At 40.3% G+C, this 20805-nt stretch overlaps 2 protein-coding genes and 1 long non-coding RNA gene across 3 annotated transcripts; all 3 read right to left on the reverse strand.

Moving 5' to 3' along the window:
- Positions 1-1772: 1772 nt before the first annotated feature.
- Positions 1773-3883, reverse strand: LOC144060848 (uncharacterized). Its single transcript, XR_013296023.1, has 4 exons — positions 3425-3883; positions 3223-3321; positions 2494-3135; positions 1773-2415 (listed from the first exon to the last, which is right to left on the reverse strand). It is a non-coding gene; the product is annotated as an uncharacterized LOC144060848 (long non-coding RNA).
- A 2211-nt stretch (positions 3884-6094) lies between these two features.
- Positions 6095-11507, reverse strand: LOC144060079 (serotransferrin-like). Its single transcript, XM_077579228.1, has 18 exons — positions 11349-11507; positions 10730-10849; positions 10280-10431; positions 9938-10040; positions 9628-9819; positions 9427-9556; positions 9187-9242; positions 8822-8985; positions 8573-8726; positions 8354-8514; positions 7919-8015; positions 7834-7854; positions 7544-7708; positions 7221-7371; positions 6853-6920; positions 6601-6782; positions 6332-6524; positions 6095-6257 (listed from the first exon to the last, which is right to left on the reverse strand). Exons 2-18 carry the CDS (start codon positions 10782-10784, stop codon positions 6214-6216), a joined length of 2088 nt encoding a protein of 695 aa, XP_077435354.1. The 5' UTR covers positions 10785-10849; positions 11349-11507; the 3' UTR covers positions 6095-6213.
- A 1992-nt stretch (positions 11508-13499) lies between these two features.
- LOC144060080 (serotransferrin-like) lies at positions 13500-19000 on the reverse strand. Its single transcript, XM_077579230.1, has 18 exons — positions 18867-19000; positions 18258-18377; positions 17779-17930; positions 17410-17512; positions 17082-17273; positions 16880-17009; positions 16628-16683; positions 16266-16429; positions 16011-16164; positions 15784-15944; positions 15357-15453; positions 15272-15292; positions 14982-15146; positions 14645-14795; positions 14286-14353; positions 14038-14219; positions 13769-13961; positions 13500-13662 (listed from the first exon to the last, which is right to left on the reverse strand). The coding sequence occupies exons 2-18, from the start codon at positions 18310-18312 to the stop codon at positions 13619-13621; spliced, it is 2088 nt and encodes a 695-aa protein (XP_077435356.1). The 5' UTR covers positions 18313-18377; positions 18867-19000; the 3' UTR covers positions 13500-13618.
- Between the last annotated feature and the right edge of the window lie 1805 nt (positions 19001-20805).

Genomic DNA, 20805 nt, shown 5'->3' on the forward strand with positions numbered 1-20805 from the left:
CTACTGTGTGCTGCTTTGGTTTATTCTGCTAATGGCACTTAAAAGAATAGCATGTCGTTATAGTCATTAAATTAAATGTCAATAATAAATTTACCACAACATTATTATAATTTTTTTTTGTCTTTCTGGTTACATTACGAGATTTAGGCTACTATTGTCATTGCATTATAGTGCAATTTTATATTGGTAAGGTAGAGGAGGGGAGAGAACGCCTCAGCGCAAGTAAGGAGAGGGATAGAGAGAGAGAGCAAGAGACAAAGTGACGCTTTTCTGCGCCCTCTTTTCTGCTATCAGACTTTCATTAATTTCTAGAGTCCGGACACTAAGAGTGTATTGTTTAATTGGTTTGGCTGTGTGTCGGCCAGCAACCTGGCTAGGGCGGGGTGGGGGGTGTTGGGGGGGATGTTTGTCGCTTGCTTAAAAAATGCGTATGATTCATTTTGCACAAAATAGCGGCCAAAAGGTTCATAATTCAGGCTGACAAAGCGGGAAAATGCAGTCCACTCCAACTTTGTCACTCTGGGTCTGAATAGGTCTCTACCAAAAGTACTTTAATTGCTGCTTTTGAAACGAATTTGCTGGTCGATATAAACAGCGTCCCCTTGCGGCCAACCATGTCAGTCCCGGCCTGGCCCCAGTCATACTCGTTGCGATATATGGCCAAAATAATCCGACAGTTCACTGTCACTTTGCTTCACTGATCTGAAGATAGCTGATAGCTCATCACGCGCGTTCAAGCCATTGAAGCCACAGGACGGCCATCTTGCTCCCTTTTTCTTTTATCGCTTAGTTCCTTAGGCTACAATATTAGATTTGGCGGAGACATCTTTTGTTGAATTAGTTATAATTCTTTAACAAAAAAACATAATTAAGCATATAATTTCTACATGTATTTGAGACAAGTTGTAAAATGTCTGAAGTCCTCTTTTTATTTTTGACAAATTTAAAATATAAATCATGCTGTTTCTACTAAATGCTGTCTCAAATCCCGAGAAACGTCTCTTGGGAGGAGCAATATGGCGGCCTCGTGGCTTCAAAAGTACTGCTGCTGGTGTATGAGACGCAGCATAGTGGATGAGGGGACAACATACCTGACTTAGTTGAATCTCATTTACAACACTTGTGTTTAGGTTTTCTCACACATTGCAAAAACATGCATGATTAGCTTCTTTTGACACTGAATGGGGTAGATGCAACGGACTTCTGACTTCCGGGTTTTACAAATCATTTCCGAAATAGTGATACGATGGCAAAATGAAGCCCCATAAAGCAGCCAAAACTTCACACACACGTCGGGGCTTCAAGATGATTCATTTCCTCGACTACCCCATCATGTGGACAGAAAAATGTATCACATGCAATAAAATGGTGGGGTGTAAATCATGCTCTGAATACAAAAAAATATATATATTTGAAGAGTGTTTTAACATGAATTGTTCTGTGTTACTTTGTGCTTATGCAACAAGTGAAAATGTGAAATAAGGAGATAAAATAAAGTGCTTATTCATTTTTATTAAAAACAATATTTTTTCCAAAGTTTTTGGACTCAGGCGCTTTCTTTTTTTGCAGAGAATTTCACCTGCTTTTGAAAAAAACTCTTTCACATGGTACTGATGAAGCAGGGGCGCATAGATATGAGATAGCAAGTGTGTATAAAATTGGAAGCGTACATATCTGTGATTCCCAGTACTGAAGGGGACTTTCAACTCTGGGGATGTTTGGTGCTCCAAGATACTTTTGCTGTGACATTTATGGTTCTTGCGTGATGAATTGAGGTATCAAAATGATGCCATAGTTTGCTTCCTGGAAAAGATAAACAGATATTAGTAATTATTATTAAGTACCTCCAACAGACTGGGAAGGTTTTGATGATGAAGTCGATGAGGACGCTGTGCGCCTCATAATAGCTGCGCATTCCATCGTGAGCCTTTTTTCTGCCTCTGCTGCTTTATTGGGACTAAAGAAGCCTATTTTTTTTATCTTGGGTCAAGCAGAGTAGCCAGAAACATAATGCTCATAGACTGGAGGTTGTTCAGCTTCTCTTAGCAGAAACTCAACCATGGATGTGCTCTCTGGAGTTTAAAGCAGTCGAATCTCCTCTTCTTCCAGAGAGTGATGCAACATGGACAAGAGCGGAATTACCTTTGACCCGGAAACCTTCTTCTCCTCATACAGCTCAATTGTAGCATAGTTAAAGGGCTCTAATACTTTTAAACAGTCAGCAATAATTCTGTATTGTTCAACAGACAAGGCTGTCAGATCAGTACGTAGACCAGCCAAAGCTGCTCCAACAGGCTCTCTCAAAGTGTACAAACGCTGAAGCATGAGATAAGTGCTGTTCCACCTTGTATCAACCTCCTGAATAAGTTTAAGCACCGGAAAGCCCATTTGAACTTGCATCTGAGTTAGTCTCTCCTACAACAAAATCAAGTGTCAAATCAATATATAGAAAAAAATAAAATATGTTACATATGACAAGTAAGGAGCTTTTACCTTTGCTGTAGTGCTGCTCTTAAAATAACCAACTATCTTTTGACAGTTTGTGGAATAATTCAGGACATTGGTCAAGAGCTTTTTTTTTTTTTTTTTTTAAATCAAAAGATTTAGAGTATGTGCCACACAAATAGTGTGACGCATATGAAGCTCTCTGGCACAAGCTCCCATATTTGCTGCACCATCAGTCACTAGACATGTCACTTTTTCACTGATACCCCACTCAGACATTAGCGAAGTTTTCATAGAAGCCATGTTTGCTGCAGTGTGTGCTCAGGGAAATGTTGCACCCCCAGTACAACTGATTGGAGAGACGTGTTTTCATCAATGAAATGAAACTGCATCAGTATTGATGGAAGTCCACATATCTGATGTCAAACTACATGCAGATGCTTTTGTTTTATCCTTGTACCTTTTTTCCACCATGGCTTTCAAAGTCTTAAAAAAAAAAAGCATAATTTATTGAATTGAAAAGTATTGAAATGGTTAATCCGATAACATAGTGCTTCATGTTGTGACATGCATACCTGCCGTGTAGGTACAACGTAGGAAGGAGCTAAAGCATTTTGACCACCAAGGAAAACGGCTGGGAATCCTCAATTACCATATCGACCAACAGCTCAGCAAAGTCCACTTTCTCAGCTAAATTAAATTACATGTCAGAGTTATAAAACAAAACAAACAAAAAACATACAGTGTAGTGTGGGGCTATGAATATAAATGGCCTACCTGAGCCAGTTCAACCTGGTTGGTCTCCTCGTTGCCATGCAAGACTCTAAAGTGCCTTAGCATAATTGAGGTGTTATTATAACACACCAGACACTTCATCTAAAAGTATTCAGAGAAGAAAAATGTGAATTTTATGTGTTGTCACATTTTATTTTATTTTTTCATTATTGGAATCTGTTAAATAGTAATTGCAGTGCATTACCTTCTGAGGTGAGAGCTGCTCAAAGTGCTCCCAAACAGGGGAAAATTAGTGATGTGCTTCTCGGGTCGAATCCCTGAAGCGTTTTGCTGACTAATGTAGATGAGCGGTTCATGAACGGCGAGTCGATCCGCGTGTTGATGACGTACGTGGTGACGTTTGAAGCCCCGCGAAGCGGATGTACCACGTGACTGATTCAGGAAATGATTCGCTAGGTTTCTTCCATGTGTACCTGATGATCATTAGACAGACACAAATGTAAGACTGAATATACTGGTGTTATGTTGGAATATAAATCAATCACGCGAATCACTTTAAACTTTAAAGTTTAAAGATTATAGCTCCTATGACTCCAGCTGACCACCAGATGTCACCGGTACGATCTATCTTATGGGGCTTTGAAACTTCGACTCTTTCTCCAAAATCAATCAGCCGAAAGCCTCAGAAGCTTCACAAGGCTTCATTGTCCCATCTCTACCGAGAAGCACATACTGAAATAAAAAATATTAAGAAAATGCTGAAAGTTTAGTCAGATAGTATTTACGCAAAGTGTATTTAGCATAACTGGAATAAATCTATCAATTTAAGAGTTCAATGCTAAATTAAAATGCTAAACATTTCAATAATACATGCAAAATGAAATCATCACCTACTTTGCTCAATTTCAGGCCTTGTTCTTTGTGCCACAAAGTGAAAAGCAGAGAAGAGAGGACCCCAGATTTCTCATCACTCCTTTTATATCTTGGCCCACCTGAGTGCTGATTGACCTCAGGTGCTGCAACCAGCTGGTCTGCCAAAGAGGTAATAGCGCTTCTAGTGGTGGCCAGAGGAAATGAAGGAGAACCATGATGGCTGCAGGCAAGATTGAAAATGAATAGACATGACGCCATTAATGCGTTCCAGTGTCTCAAAAAATTAATAAATAAACAACAACAACAACAACAATGTTGCAATGTATTTTGAATGAGAACATAGCGCTTTATAATGTTACATTTTATACAAACATCAACTCAACTTTTTTTTGCTCCACAATGTGTTTAAAAAAATAACTTTACTTCATAAAACGGCACATCATTAAGTCTGCAGAAAAAAATTGGGGGAAAAAATGGTTTCAACCATTTTGAAAAATCCGTGTCACGGGTAGCCAGTGAAGGTAGCGGCCAGAATTGTACAGTAATGCTGCCACACCAGGGAGAAAAAGCTCCATGATAAAACATGAGTTGTTAAGGCAGATGGCAAAAATGGGCAAATTTGTCTTTTTAAATCCTAAATGTTTTTAACACTAGTTCTTTTTAACAGTATTATAGAAGAGCAGCACAGTTATGTTGCCACACTGCAAAAACATTTATTTGCGTAAATTTACTATAAACAAGTGAAATGATCTGCCAGTGCAGTAAGATAATTTTACTTCGATTTCTTGTAACAAGAAAAATGTGTCGATCTATATTAATCTTAAAATAAGCTTTATACACTAATTCTAAGCAATAAACGAGTCAATTCAATCAGAAAATAAGCAATAAACACTTAATTTTTAAAGGTGAAATGGCCTTATTTCAGGTAAATACATTTTTTGTGTGTTCATCTTTCTATGTACTTTCAGTTGAGTGTCAAGCAAGGAGATAACAGTTGCATTAACAATTGAATTTGGCACAACCAAGCCAGGGATTGAACCCATAACCTTCCAGTCTGAGGGTCGACACTCTACCACTAGACTCCTGAGCTGGTACAATGTGTACTGGAAAGAGGAAAATGAGCTTCGTAAATAATGAAATTACAAGAAAAACTGCTTACAATAAAGTGCTATATTGCGCTTTTGATTGTTTTCAGACTAGTATTTTTTTCCATTTATCTTATTTCAGGGTCTTTGATGTTGGTTAGTGATCTTAAAATGTGCAAAAATGTTCGTTTTAAGCCTCACAGTACTTAAAGGATCTTTGTGCAGCTTTGTCACTTTTTTACTCACGACTGCCACCTCTGGCCCAAAGCGTAACTGCACCCTCGGTGTCAGGCTCGTTCATGGTGCATGAGCTTAAAGCGACACAGTTGACAAAGACATGATTCAAATGAGGTAAGAAAAAATCCCCCCCCGCAATAAAAAACAGTGCATGGTCAGCACACTATAAAGGAAAGAGAAAAGCTAGTAGGTGCAGTCAGAGCAAAAAAGTCAGGGCTCTTCATACTCATCTGGGCATTGGTGGAGCATGCATGATGCAGGAAAAGCTTGATTAGCCTTTTAAACAGCACAATGCACCTTTAAAACTGTCTGTTAGTGTTTGAAGTTAATATGCTGCTTATTGGTCACAAAGTGACAAAGCATAAACACTCACACATTGCTCTGAAGTTTGTATGAAGCCGACAAGAGTCACTCCGCCAGGCGCCAGCGTGTGCTCCTCGCAAGTGGCGGCTGGTGACTTTCTTTACAGCAGCTGAGCCTGCATTTATAAAGTAGTGTGTTTGCTGCACATACATTTCCTTATAAGAGTAATGTGTATTGTAAAACATGAAGGTCCAAAGCAGCCTTGGAAGTATTGAGGCCATACAGAATTTTTCTAAAATCTCAATGTTAGTCTGCCCATGTCTTTTTTTTTTTTTCAGTGGCCCACCAAGGAAATTCCCAGTACCCCTGCATAAGTTGACAAGCTTGAAATACTTGCTGGAAAGATTCAGACCAAGTCATTGAAAATGCTTTTATTTAATAAATGAGGTACATGTTAATGTACAGGAAGGCTTTGTTCATTCCAATGTGGCTGCTGTGACATCAGTATGCATTTTGGAGAAGTAATTGGAGCCATCTAGTTGCTCTGACAGGTGTGGGAAGTGCACAGTTTCTCCAGATCTGTGGAAGACAAAATACAAATTAGATAATGTGGATGTGTTGCTCATACAAGATCAGACATTTAAGCCCCAAACCTGGTGTGGAGTCCGTGCACTGCCTCAGTGAGGTCATGGCATCCATGTAATCAGATCCCAAGAAGGTCTTATAACTGCATCCGCTTTGCACCACCTGGAGACACTTTGTTGAGTCCTTGAAAAGGAGGTTCTTCTCAGGTGCCGACTCAAACATTGCAAAACTGGGGTCACTGCCGCCTCTCCCGAACCGGGTCTGCAAATGAAAGATTTATAGTAAATGAAAACTAAGCTTCTGCATGACAATTATGAGGCAAAAGAGCACGTCGTACCTGCTGTTCCTGAAGAATAGTGACAACAGTTTGGTGGGTTTCGGGACGGGTCACCACAGCGTGTGCTGGTGAGGCTCCCAGGTGGCAAGACTCAAAGTCCGTGATTGGCACCGGACCCTTGGTGGGGCAAATCAGCTCATAGTCGCTGCTCGAGACATTAACGGCCCATGCTGGACCCTTTCCTAAAACGGAGCACAAGTATGTGACAGGATACTCATGAATGGCGGTATTTTTTTTGGGGCGTCAATTTACCGTCACTGTTTTCTGCAACGATTGTATGTTTAATGAAGGCCACGTCGCCAGCATTCTCAACAAGACACCTGAAAAGAGGGGATAATTAATCCAATAATAATGCAGCATTTCAGGTTTCAAGTTGTAATTTGTTTTTCCTAGATGGTATAATTCTGGTTTGTACTGCTGCCAATCATTTGCCAGGTACTCCAACTTGTGCCCTCATTCAAAATGCATGCTATCTTAGATCGAAACCTAAATCTTGCACGTGAAAGCTCGTTTGCCTTTATTTGACAGAAGTGGGATAGAAAACTTTGAATAAGCCCTGATGAGGCCAAAAGCAAAAGATAAGAGACCGACTCTTTAGAGCTGCACTGTTGAAACTTTACCTAAAGGCCCCAGCGTAGCCGTAGTACTTCTCTTCTGAACTTGCTTGGCACTTTGCTTTGTCATCCACAGTTTTGCCGCTGCCTCTACACTGAGTGCAAAATGGTGAACCTGCTGGGGATCCGGGGGCGCAGCCACTACTGAAGAAGTTGGCTGAGGAAAAAGCACATACCTCGGGGTGTGACCAATTATACACCAGAAGGCTGCAACTATTTTTTTATTGTTGACAAAGTTAAACACACGTTTGTTACCTGTGTCAGTCTACAACACTTCCTGCCCCAAAAATGGCAGTTCCAATTTAGTCACGCTTTTACATTATACTTACTGAAGTTGCAGTCTTTTGTCTCTTTGTAGATTTTACCCATGGGGATGTTCCAGCCGGCGGTCCTGCCAAAGCCTGTGTGGCATGACCTCTTGCCCCTCAGCGTTGCCCAAGTCACCCCAGAACCCTTCTTCACCACAGCGACGGCATAATAGGAGGATGCCAAGGCTAAATACATGACGGTTATTAGATATTTTTTTAACAAAATCTTTAGAAAAAGGACACATTGCAAAGTTGTGAGAGTCAACCAAAAGTCCAAAATTGTGTTTTTGTTGTAAGAAAAATCTATTTACCGCCAGCTTGACTGCACTTTTCTGTGGAGAGAAAATGTAAAACTGTTACTTGCGAGCCACAATTACCAAACACTTCACTTTTTACCTTCATCATACTGCTCCACCATGGCTGGAACCAAACCGCACTGCCCAGCGGTGTACACCTCTCCTCCATCCACTGCCAACGCATCTGCATCTTTGCTCTAAAGTGAAAAACAAAATGGCTGAAATACACTTCAATTTCAAGCATGGGCTACCAAACTTGTGTCCCGTTATATCGGCCGACTGTGGCGATGTCCACCCAGTATTCTTAAAAGTTAACTCTGTGGTCTAACATTATACGTTGCGAGGTTAGCACATTGTTTTTGATCACCAATTCTAATTTGAGCTCATTTAGCAAAAGCTATGATAAGTCAAACTACATTCTGTATTAGATATGTCCACCCAATTATTGTTTAGCAATTTTTTTTAAACACTTTACAAGGGAACTACCATACGTTTTGCAAACCCTTAAACATTGTATACCCATTTGTCATTTTACCATGATCATCTTCATGCACTCTTCCACAGTAGGTGCGCTCCGGCACAGAATTTTGTATTTGCCATCCACCATGCCCTTGACGCTCCATTCGTTACATTTCTGAGTCTCGCTCATGCCCACGGAACACCATGTGATGGAGTTTGATCCAGCTGCAGTGACCTCTGAAAAAAAGTTTTTTAATCCTCAAAGTTTTCAACCGAGTTTAATTGCGTTTGTTACCTTTGTTGAGGGAGCGCACGATGCCCAAATAGCTGGCACCCAGATACAGGAAGGAGCTGACGTTTGCAGGCAACCTGACAAGCTTCTCAGTCGAGTCTTTGAACAGCAGATTCTTGGCAGGTGCGTACGCTTCAGAGGAGAACAGGTCAAATCCCTGTTCAAAAAAAAAAATTAAATTAGTAAACAACTTTAATGGGGGAATCCCTTATAACAAACTCATTTATTTCTCAAACCAAGTGGTCATCCTACCTGCACGGTGGTGAGGTTATTCCAGATACACTCTGCCAGCTGTGGGTCTTGGCGGGTGACCACGGCGTGAGCGGGTACCCTGGCAAGGTGGCATTCCTCGTACTTGTCAATGGGTGCGCTGGTGTTGTCCATGCAAAGCAGCTCGTAGTCAGCCTTCATGTTGTCTGTGAGAGAAAAAAAAAGTCACATTGACTTTATTTCTGCTGAGCAAACAGTGCAGTTCGTCTTGTGCCACATGGCAAGAACATTTTATTTAACCCATCTGTAGATCCAAAATGGGTTCAGGGGTGTGATGCTAAAGATTTTTTGGTACTCAGGGCTTTAATGTGACTGAACACAAGGCAGTAAATTTAAAAGGAACTCACCTGGTACCGTCAGATGCTTGACAAACGCCACATCGCCAGCATTTTCGACCAGGCACCTAGTAAGAGTTATACATTTAAAAAAAAAAAAAAAAATGGCTGCTTCGAAACATCTACTTCTCGGACCAAGTGGCTATGCTTTCAGTGATCCCAGGGGGTCAATCCTGGGACCCTTTTGGTTGTAAATTTCCATTGAACCAACAGCATTTAAAAATAAGTCGAGTGGGGCGGCACTGTGCTTACTGGAATGCGCCACTGTAGTCATAGTAAGGTTCGTTGTGAGAACGTGAGCAGTCTCCCTTGCAGCTTTCACACAGTTTGGAACCCTTTTCTGCTCCTGGGGCACAGCTCTGGGAGAAGAAGTTACCCACAGCTGCACACAAAAAAGGGGGGCTTCAAAATGCAAAGTGGCTTAAATCAGGTCCAACCACTGACATCACTCACCGGCCTCAATAGTTTCATCCTCAATGCCTCCCCAATTCAGCACACCCAACTCAAGCAGAGTTCCAATTGGGATGTTCCAGCCGGCAGATTTTCCCAAGCCAGTGTGGCAAGATCGCTTCCCTTTCAGGTCTCGGATGCCGAACCCGGAGTCCTTCTTAACCACAGCGACTGCGTAGTAGCAGCTATCGGAATCTGAGCAGATTGAAGAATGATTTTATGTCATTTTCCTCTGCTACAATATGCTTTCAGGCATTCCACAAAAACCCGAAGCATGACTTAAAATGTTGTCGTTATTAAATGATTGACTTACTGGCACCATAGTCCTCAGCAATTATGGGATGGAGTTTGTAGTTCTCCAGTCCAGCGGTGTAGATGTCTCCTCCATCCAAGGTGATAGCGTCTGCTGTACCCTCCTGTCCAGACAAAAAAATTATATCGTTGGCCACTTCCATAAAAGCCAGTATTGACAACTTACTGCATTTAAGCAAATTTGCTGAAACGCAAGAAACTTTAGTTTACTGTGTACTCTCTCAGCCCTTTCGCAAGCACAGTAAGAAAAGTCAACCTCTTGCGTTTGATTGCGGCATCTTGCTTAACACAGTAGACCATTCTGTTTAAGATCCATTTGGGAAAGGAAAAATAAATAACTCACATGAATGGCAGTGATGCATCCCAAAGAATCCAATTTCCTGACACAGGTGAAGACCGGTGCCTTGACGGCAAGGTCCAAACACTTCTGGTGCTCATTGTCAGATATGACGCACCACCTCACGTGCTCGGTGGTGGCCGACAGCACAACAGCTACTGCAAAAAAACAAAAACTAGTACAAAAAGCAAAGTAATATTGCGGTGCAAGCATACTAGTGATGACAGTTTACAAATATGGACCTTGAAACATTTTAGTTGGCTACTATTGCAGCAAACTACTAAGGTTTAATTGTGCACTAAATAATAACCACTCGTGTTTGCTTAGCCTTTAGAGCACTTTGATATCCTGATTAACATCCATGTACTAGTGGCTATGAGCTAATATGCCATTTAATGAAGAGTCTCAGCCGTGGACAAAAGCTAGTGAATATAAATGTGAAATACTGGCATTTACCCAAGTAGCTGAGCAGCAGTAGCGTCGGACTCAGAGGTGACGAGAGATGCTTCATGGTGGACCGTCTCCAGGTCAGCAGAGTGAGCTGCAGTCAGAGTCCTCTTATAGCCACACTATGGACTGGAGGGAGCAGAAGCGATAAATGACAGTATGCTCAGGTTTTGCCGCTGGGTGGGTGTTTTTAATGAATGTGGAATTTGAAGGGGGAAGGAAGCTGGTGTTAATCAAGTGCACCGCCCCCACAACACACCTTCACATTTGTAAGCTTTGATGCATTAGTTAAAATATACAGTGCTAAATTAAAATTTTAACTAACTGAACATTCTCATCCAAAACACAGATTTAACATTTTTTGTTTATGTAACATTTAGCATCAAGAATGAGCATTTTCCACTACAATTTGCCAACAGATGACAGCAATGTTAAATACTGAAATTTAAAATAATAAGTAAATGCTGAAAGTTTAGTCAGATAGTATTCAAGCAATGTCTATATTAGCATAACTGGAATAAATCTATCAATTTAAGGTTAAGGGTTCAATGCCAAATTAAATTGCTAACTATCTTAGAAAAAAACATAAACATTTCAGTAATACATGCAAAATGACATCAACACCTACTTTGTTCAATTTGTGGCCTTTTTCTTTGCGCCACAAAGTGAAGAGCAGAGAAGAGAGGACCACAGATTTCTCATCACACCTTTTATGTCTTGGCCCAGCTGAGTGCTGATTGACCTCAGGTGCTGCAACCAGCTGGTCTGCCAAAGAGGTAATAGCGCTCCGAGTGGTGGCCGGCAGAAATGAAGGAGGGCCATGATGGCTGCAGGCAAGATTGAAAATGAATAGACATGATGCCATCAATCCGTTCCAGCGTCTCAATAAATAAATAAATAAACAAATACTCAAAAACAATGTTGCAATATATTTTGAATGAGAACCTAGCACTATGTAATATTACATTTGATAAAAACATCAACTCAACTTTATTTGTAAAGCCCGTAAAACAACCATCGCTGTGCATACAAAGTGCAGTAGATAGAATAAAAATCAGTCATGCAGTAGAGACAACAAAAGAACAAATCAAAACAAAATACAAAATAATTAATATGAAAAGTAGGTAAGTCAAAAATAAATAAATTAACAACACAAGAAATAGGTAAGTGAATAAGTAATTAAGTAATACGTGTCAATATATTAATACCACAAAATACATCAGACACCATAAAACACTCAATGAGGAGTCTTATGCTGAGTGAAAAAAAAGCCAAAGAATAGAAATGCGTTTTAAAATCAGTTTATAAAGGGGATAGAGAGGGAGATCCTGCAAGGGCTGGAAAAAGTTATGCAGTGGGCTCGAAAGAGTTTCAAAGCAGCCAAGTCCAGATCATCCCATAGCCTTCAGCGTCCTGGGCATCACAGGAGGAGCGCAGTCTTGATCCACAAAAATGAAGTCTAAATGTCACGCCAGAGTAGCCAATGAATGAAGGTAGCGGCCAGAATTGTACAGTAATGCTGCCACACCAGGAAAAAAAGCTCCATCATAAAACATGAGTAGTTTGACTTTTGCATTTGGCAAATGTGTCTTTTTAAATCCTAAATGTTTTGAACACTGGTTCTTTTTAACAGTATTATAGCAGCAGCACAGTTATGTTGCCACATTGCCCCCAAAATGTGTGTATTTACTATGAACAAGTGAAATTTTTCTTAGATTTCTTGAAACAGGAAAAATGCGTTGATCTATATTAATCTTTAAATGAGCTTTATACACTTATTCCAAGCAACAAAAGTCAATTAAAATCTTAAAATGAGCCACAAACATAGTTTTTCATGGTTAAACGGCCTTATTTCAAGTAAATACATTTTTTGTGCATTCATCTTTTTTTGTACTTTGAGTGTCAAGCAGGGAGATAACAGTTGCATTAATTGCATTTGGTACGACCAAGCCAGAGATTGAACCCATAACCTCCCAGTCTGAGGGTCGACACTCTACCACTAGACTCCTGAGCTGGTACAATGTGTACTGGAAAGAGGAAAATGAGCTTTAAATTAAAGTGCTATATTGCGCTTTTGATTGTTTTCAGACTAATATTTTTTTCCCATTCATCTTATTTCAGGGCCTTTGATTTTTGTTAGTGATCTTAAAACGTGCAAATTGTTGGTTTTAAGCCTCACAGTACTTAAAACTGGATTTTAACACTCAAGGTTAAGACCACTTAGTGGTAAGTATCTTAAAGCAGAATGATCTTATCAGATAATCTTTAAAGTAAAAATAACTTGTCAGAGCAAAATAAGCAAATTTAGGCTAAAGAAATCATATCTTAAGGTGTTCAAATTTGAATATCCTCAAAAAGTTTAATTTCCACAATTCAAGCCCCCAACTTAAGTGATTTAAAGTCACGTTTGTGTTTTTGCAGTGCAATAACCTTGATTTAAACCAATTTCATTCATAGAGCATTTCGGGTTAGTGACTTGCCCAAGGCCATTTTAAATAGTCAGGATTCTAACCAGCAACCTTTCAGCCTGCAATTTCACTACAGCTAATTACGCAAGGTTGAATTGATAGCAATTTGATGATGTTCAACATCCCAAGTCGGAAACACCTTTCCATTTGAGCATGATAAACACTGTTCAAGTTGCCGACTCAAAATGCTAATAAATAATTTCACTCTATTGTCTTAATAGATTGGGCAAGGCTACATGAGCAGGGAGGAAAGTGACCAACTTAACCATAGGTTTACTTTAACACAAATGGCTGGTAAGATTCAGACCAAGTCATTGAAAATGCTTTTATTTGTTAAATGAGGTACATGTTAATGTACAGAAAGGTTTTGTAGATGCCAACGTGGCTGCTGTGACATCAGTATGCATTTTGGAGAAGTAGTTGGAGCCATCTAGTTGCTCTGACAGGTGTGGGAAGTGCACAGTTTCTCCAGATCTGTGAAGGACAAAATACAAATTAGATAATGTGGATGTGTTGCTCGTACAAGATCAGACTTTTACTCCATACTTTGAGAGGTTTAAGCCCCCCTAAACATCCAAACCTGGTGTGGAGTCCGTGCACTGCCTCAGTGAGGTCATGGCATCCATGTAATCTGGTCCCAAGAAGGTCTTATAACTGCATCCGCTTGGCACCACCTGGAGACACTTTGTGGAGTCCTTGAAAAGGAGGTTCTTCTCAGGTGCCGACTCAAACATTGCAAAACTGGGGTCACTGCCACCTCTCCCGAATCGGGTCTGCAAATGAAAGATTTATAGTAAATGAAAACTAAGCTTCTGCATGACAATTATGAGGCAAAATAGCACTTCGTACCTGCTGTTCCTGAAGAATAGTGACAACAGTTTGGTGGGTTTCGGGACGGGTCACCACAGCGTGTGCTGGTGAGGCTCCCAGGTGGCAAGACTCAAAGTCCGTGATTGGCACCGGACCCTCGGTGGGGCAAATCAGCTCGTAGTCGCTGCTCGAGACATTAACGGCCCATGCTGGACCCTTTCCTAAAACGGAGCACAAGTATGTTGTGACAGGATTGGATTGAGGGGTTTTTTTGGGCGTCATTTTACCGTCACTGTTTTCTGCAACGATTGTATGTTTAATGAAGGCCACGTCGCCAGCATTCTCAACAAGACACCTGAAAAGAGGGGATAATTAATTCAATAATAATGCAGCATTTCAGGCTTCAAGTTGTTTTTCCTAGCCGGTATAATTCTGGTTTGTACTGCTGCCAATCATTTGCCAGGTACTCCAACTTGTGCCCTCATTCAAAATGCATGCTATCTTAGATCGAAACTTAAATCATGCACGTGAAAGCGCGTTTAACTTTGTGACAGAAGTGGGATAGAAAACTCTGAATAAGCCCTGATGAGGCCAAAAGCAAAAGATAAGAGACCGACTCTTTAGAGCTGCACTGTTGAAACTTTACCTAAAGGCCCCAGCGTAGCCGTAGTACTTCTCTTCTGAACTTGCTTGGCACTTTGCTTTGACATCCACAGTTTTGCCGCTGCCTCTACACTGAGTGCAAAATGGTGAACCTGCCGGGGATCCGGGGGCGCAGCCACTACTGAAGAAGTTGGCTGAGGAAAAAGCACATACATTAAAAAGTCATGCGTGTACCTCGGGGTGTGACCAATTATACACCAGAAGGCTGCAACTATTTTTATTGTTGACAAAGTTTAGACAACACACACATTTGTTACCCATGTCAGTCTACAACCCTTAATGCCAGTTCCAATTTAGTCACGCTGTTACATTGTACTTACTGAAGTTGCAGTCTTTTGTCTCTTTGTAGATTTTACCCATGGGGATGTTCCAGCCGGCGGTCCTGCCAAAGCCTGTGTGGCATGACCTCTTGCCCCTCAGCGTTGCCCAAGTCACCCCAGAACCCTTCTTCACCACAGCGACGGCATAATAGGAGGATGCCAAGGCTAAATACATGACGGTTATTAGATATTTTTTTAACAAAATCTTTAGAAAAAGGACACATTGCAAAGTTGTGAGAGTCAACCAAAAGTCCAAAATTGTGTTTTTGTTGTAAGAAAAATCTATTTACCGCCAGCTTGACTGCACTTTTCTGTGGAGAGAAAATGTAAAACTGTTACTTGCGAGCCACAATTACCAAACACTTCACTTTTTACCTTCATCATACTGCTCCACCATGGCTGGAACCAAACCGCACTGCCCAGCGGTGTACACCTCTCCTCCATCCACTGCCAACGCATCTGCATCTTTGCTCTAAAGTGAAAAACAAAATGGCTGAAATGCACTTCAATTTCAAGCATGGGCTACCAAACTTGTGTCCCGTTATATAGGCCGACTGTAGCGATGTCCACCCCGTTCTATGAGTCAGTTTATTCAAAAGTTAACTCTGTGGTCTTACATTAAACATTGTTTTTGATCACCAATTCTAATTTAAGCTCATTTAGCAAAAACTTCGATAAATCTAACTAAATTCTGGTATTAGATATGTCCACCCAATTATTGTTTAGCAATTTTTATTTATTTTTTTATAAACACTTTACAAGGGAGCTACCATACGTTTTGCAAACCCATTTGTCATTTTACCATGATCATCTTCATGCACTCTTCCACAGTAGGTGCGCTCCGGCACAGAATTTTGTATTTGCCATCCACCATGCCCTTGACGCTCCATTCGTTACATTTCTGAGTCTCGCTCATGCCCACGGAACACCATGTGATGGCGTTTGATCCAGCTGCAGTGACCTCTGAAAAATGATTTTTTTTTTTTTTAATCCTCAAAGTTTTCAACCGAGTTTCATTGCGTTTGTTACCTTTGTTGAGGGAGCGCACGATGCCCAAATAGCTGGCACCCAGATACAGGAAGGAGCTGACATTTGCAGGCAACCTGACAAGCTTTTCAGTCGAGTCTTTGAACAGCAGATTCTTGGCAGGTGCGTACGCTTCAGAGGAGAACAGGTCAAATCCCTGTTCAAACAAAATGATAATAAGTAAACCACTTTAATGGGGGGAATCCCTTAATCCTTATAACAAACTCATTTATTTCTCAAACCAAGTGTTCATCCTACCTGCACGGTGGTGAGGTTATTCCAGATACACTCTGCCAGCTGTGGGTCTTGGCGGGTGACCACAGCGTGAGCGGGTACCCTGGCAAGGTGGCATTCCTCGTACTTGTCAATGGGTGCACTGGTGTTGTCCATGCAAAGCAGCTCGTAGTCAGCCTTCATGTTGTCTGTAAGAAAAAAAAGTCACATTGACTTTATTTCTGCTGAGCAAACAGTGCAGTTAGTCTTGTTCCACATAGCAACAACATTTTATTTAACCCATCTGTAGATCCAAAATGGGTTCAGGGGTGTGATGCTAAAGATTTTTTGGTACTCAGGGCTTTAATGTGACTGAACACAAGGCAGTAAATGTAAAAGGAACTCACCTGGTACCGTCAGATGCTTGACAAACGCCACATCGCCAGCATTTTCGACCAGGCACCTAGTAAGAGTTATACATAAAAATAAAAAATGGCTGCTTCGAAACATCTACTTCTCGGACCAAGCGACTATGCTTTCAGTGATCCCAGGGGGTCAATCCTGGGACCCTTTTTGTTGTAAAGTTTCATTGAACCAACCACTAAAAACTAACAGTATTTAAAACTCAGTTGAGTGGGGGGGGGCACCACCGTGCTTACTGGAATGCGCCACTGTAGTCATAGTAAGGTTCGTTGTGAGAACGTGAGCAGTCTCCCTTGCAGCTTTCACACAGTTTGGAACCCTTTTCTGCTCCTGGGGCACAGCTCTGGGAGAAGAAGTTACCCACAGCTGCACACAAAAAAGGGGGGGCTTCAAAATGCAAAGTGGCTTAAATCAGGACCAACCACTGACATCACTCACCGGCCTCAATAGTTTCATCCTCAATGCCTCCCCAATTCAGCACACCCAACTCAAGCAGAGTTCCAATTGGGATGTTCCAGCCGGCAGATTTTCCCAAGCCAGTGTGGCAAGATCGCTTCCCTTTCAGGTCTCGGATGCCGAACCCGGAGTCCTTCTTAACCACAGCGACTGCGTAGTAGCAGCTATCGGAATCTGAGCAGATTGAAGAATGATTTTATGTCATTTGAAAATTTAAATAAAGCATTTTCCTCTGCTACAATATGCTATCAGGCATTCCACAAAAACCCAAAGCATGACTTAAAATTTTGTCGTTATTAAATTGACTTACTGGCACCATAGTCCTCAGCAATTATGGGATGGAGTTTGTAGTTCTCCAGGCCAGCGGTGTAGATGTCTCCTCCATCCAAGGTGATGGCGTCTGCTGTACCCTCCTGTCCAGAGAAAAATTAATATGAATACAATTTTTTTTTTACATCGTTGGCCATTTTCAGAACAGCCAGTATTGACAACTTACTGCATTTAAGCAAGTTTGCTAAAACGCAAGAAACTTTAGTTTACTGTGTACTCTCCCAGCCCTTTCGCAAGCACAGTGAGAAAAGTCAACCTCTAACATTTGATTGCGGCATCTTGTTCAAAACAGTAGACCATTCTGTTTAAGATCCAGTTGGGAAAAAGAAAAGAAAAAAAAAAGACTCACATGAATGGCAGTGATGCATCCCAAAGAATCCAATTTCCTGACACAGGTGAAGACCGGCGCCTTGACGGCAAGGTCCAAACACTTCTGGTGCTCATTGTCAGATATGACGCACCACCTCACGTGCTCGGTGGTGGCCGACAGCACAACAGCTACTGCAAAACAGCACAACAAAGCAAAGTAGTGCATAGGATGTAATAGTATTGCGGTACAAGTGTAGTAGTGATGACAGTTTACAAATATGGACCTTGAGCTCAATTAGAGTGTACATTGAAACATTTTAGTTGGCTACTAGTGCAGCAAACTACTAAGGGTTAATTGTGCACGAAATGAAAAACAACTTCTTTCTAGCCTTATGAGCCCTTTGCTATGCCAATTAACATCCATGTACTAGTGGCTACGAGCTAATATGCCATTTAATGAAGACAGTCTCAGCCATGGATAAAAGCTAGTGAATATAAATGTGAAATACTGGCATTTACCCAAGTAGCTGAGCAGCAGTAGCGTCGGACTCAGAGGTGACGAGAGATGCTTCATGGTGGACCGTCTCCAGGTCAGCAGAGTGAGCTGCAGTCAGAGTCCTCTTATAGCCACACTATGAACTGGAGGGAGCAGAAGCGATAAATGACAGTCCGCTCAGGTTTCCCCATTGGGTGGGTGTTTTTATGAATGCGGAATTTGAAGGGGGAAGGAATCTGGTGTGAATCAAGTGCGCCGCCCCCACAACACACCTTCACATTTGGCAGCTTTGATGTATTAGTTAAAATATACCGTGCTAAATTTAAATGACAACTAATTGAACATGCTCATCCAAAACAAAGATTTAACATTTTTTGTTTATGAAACGTTTAGCATCAAGAATGAGCATTTTCCATTACAATTTGCCAACAGATGACAGCAATGTTGAATACTGAAATTCAAAATAATAAGTAAATGCTGAAAGTTTAGTCAGATAGTTCACGCAATGTCTATTTAACATAACTGGAATAAATCTATCAACTTAAGGGTTCAATGCTAAATTAAATTGCTAATTATCTTAGAAAAAAACATAAACATTTCAATAATACATGCAAAATGACATCAACACCTACTTTGTTCAATTTCGGGCCTTGTTCTTTGTGCCACAAAGTGAAAAGCAGAGAAGAGAGGACCCCAGATTTCTCATCACTCCTTTTATATCTTGGCCCAGCTGAGTGCTGATTGACCTCAGGTGCTGCAACCAGCTGGTCTGCCAAAGAGGTAATAGCGCTCCTAGTGGTGGCCAGAGGAAATGAAGGAGAACCATGATGGCTGCAGGCAAGATTGAAAATGAATAGACATGACGCCATTAATCCGTTCTAGTGTCTCAAAAAATTAATAAATAAAAAGCAACAACAATGTTGCAATGTATTTTGAATGAGAACATAGCGCTTTATAATGTTACATTTTATACAAACATCAACTCAACTTTTTTTTGCTCCACAATGTGTTTAAAAAAATAACTTTACTTCATAAGACGGCACATCATTAAGTCTGCGGAAAAAAATTGGGGGAAAAAATGGTTTCAACCATTTTGAAAAATCCGTGTCACGGGTAGCCAGTGAAGGTAGCGGCCAGAATTATACAGTGATGCTGCCACACCAGGGAAAAAAAGCTCCATGATAAAACATGAGTTGTTAAGGCAGATGGCAAAAATTGGCAAATTTGTCTTTTTAAATCCTAAATGTTTTTAACACTAGTTCTTTTTAACAGTATTATAGAAGAGCAGCACAGTTATGTTGCCACACTGCAAAAACATTTATTTGCGTAAATTTACTATGAACAAGTGAAATGATCTGCCAGTGCAGTAAGATAATTTTACTTTGATTTCTTGTAACAACAAAAATGTGTCGATCAATATTAATCTTAAAATAAGCTTCATACACTTATTCTAAGCAACAAAAGAGTCAATTAAATCAGAAAATAAGACATAAACACTTGGTTTTTAAAGGTGAAATGGCCTTATTTCAAGTAAATAAATTTTTTGTGTGTTCTTTTTTGTTTTCCAGGAGAGCTCAGTATTGTTCATTCGATTTGACATCATCATTGCTCTCCTTTTAAAAATAAAAACTAAATTTAAAAAAATGGTTTTTTTTCTTCTTTTTTTTAAATATATATACATATACACACATATTTATATATATATATATATATATATATTTATTTATTTTTTTGTATGTGGGTGAGCATGTGCATGTGCATGCGTGCGTGTGCGTGCGTGCGTGTGTGTATTCAAAAAATCCCATACTAATAATATAATATAGTAATAAATTGCCAAATGCAGAAACATCAATGTAAGTTATCACGATGTAGTGGCTCTCGCTAACAGACAGAATTAAGTAAGCAGAATTAGGTTAAAAAATTCTATATACGTAGACCATGTTTCTATAAATTTTGATATTTGGTTTTTATTTGAGGCAGATATTTTTCCCATTAAAATGTGATTTATGAGGAGGTTAGACCATTGGTCGATATTCAGAGTTTGTTTATTTTTCCAGTTAACAAGAATTGTTTTTTTAGCGATAGTAAGGGCTACAAGTGTAGATTGAAATTGTTTATGTGGTAAGTCAGTTGTTGTTAGGTCACCTAGCAAACACAAGTTTGGAGATAAAGGTATCCTACAGTCCAAAATAGCGGAAAGTTTTTCTAAGACTTTAGTCCAGAAATACATAACCGGAGTACATAACCATAAAGCATGAACATAAGTGTCTGTAGTGTTTTGTAAACATTGGAGACAAATGTCGGAGTCTGAGAGTCCCATTTTCTTCATCATATATTGAGTAATGTATGTTCTGTGAATAATTTTATATTGGATAAGTTGTAAATTTGTGTGTTTTGTCATTTTAAATGCGTTTTCACAAACTTGAATCCAAAAGTCAGATTCCGGTGCTATAGACAAGTCTGTCTCCCATTTCGAGATAGGTAAAGACATTTTATCAGTATATGAAAGTAACTTATATATTTTTGAAAGTTTTTTTGTTGTTGTCGGAGAAAGCTTGTTAATATCTTTAG

The sequence above is a fragment of the Vanacampus margaritifer genome, chromosome 11 (assembly GCF_051991255.1).
Source record: "Vanacampus margaritifer isolate UIUO_Vmar chromosome 11, RoL_Vmar_1.0, whole genome shotgun sequence".
In the NCBI taxonomy this organism is placed as follows: Eukaryota; Metazoa; Chordata; class Actinopteri; order Syngnathiformes; family Syngnathidae; genus Vanacampus; species Vanacampus margaritifer.

What these genes read in the sequence shown, in the direction of transcription:
- LOC144060080 (XM_077579230.1), bottom strand. Translation starts at nt 18,312, where the DNA reads ATGAAGCATCTCTCGTCACCTCTGAGTCCGACGCTACTGCTGCTCAGC. An exon ending in ATAACCTCACCACCGTGCAG is followed by an intron (nt 16,165 to 16,265) that starts GTAGGATGAACA and finishes TTGTTTGAACAG; the next exon opens with GGATTTGACCTGTTCTCCTC. An exon ending in CGTTGCAGAAAACAGTGACG is followed by an intron (nt 14,220 to 14,285) that starts GTAAAATGACGC and finishes GCTCCGTTTTAG; the next exon opens with GAAAGGGTCCAGCATGGGCC.
- LOC144060079 (XM_077579228.1), bottom strand. Translation starts at nt 10,784, where the DNA reads ATGAAGCATCTCTCGTCACCTCTGAGTCCGACGCTACTGCTGCTCAGC. An exon ending in ATAACCTCACCACCGTGCAG is followed by an intron (nt 8,727 to 8,821) that starts GTAGGATGACCA and finishes TTTTTTGAACAG; the next exon opens with GGATTTGACCTGTTCTCCTC. An exon ending in AAAGTGCAGTCAAGCTGGCG is followed by an intron (nt 7,709 to 7,833) that starts GTAAATAGATTT and finishes TCATGTATTTAG; the next exon opens with CCTTGGCATCCTCCTATTAT.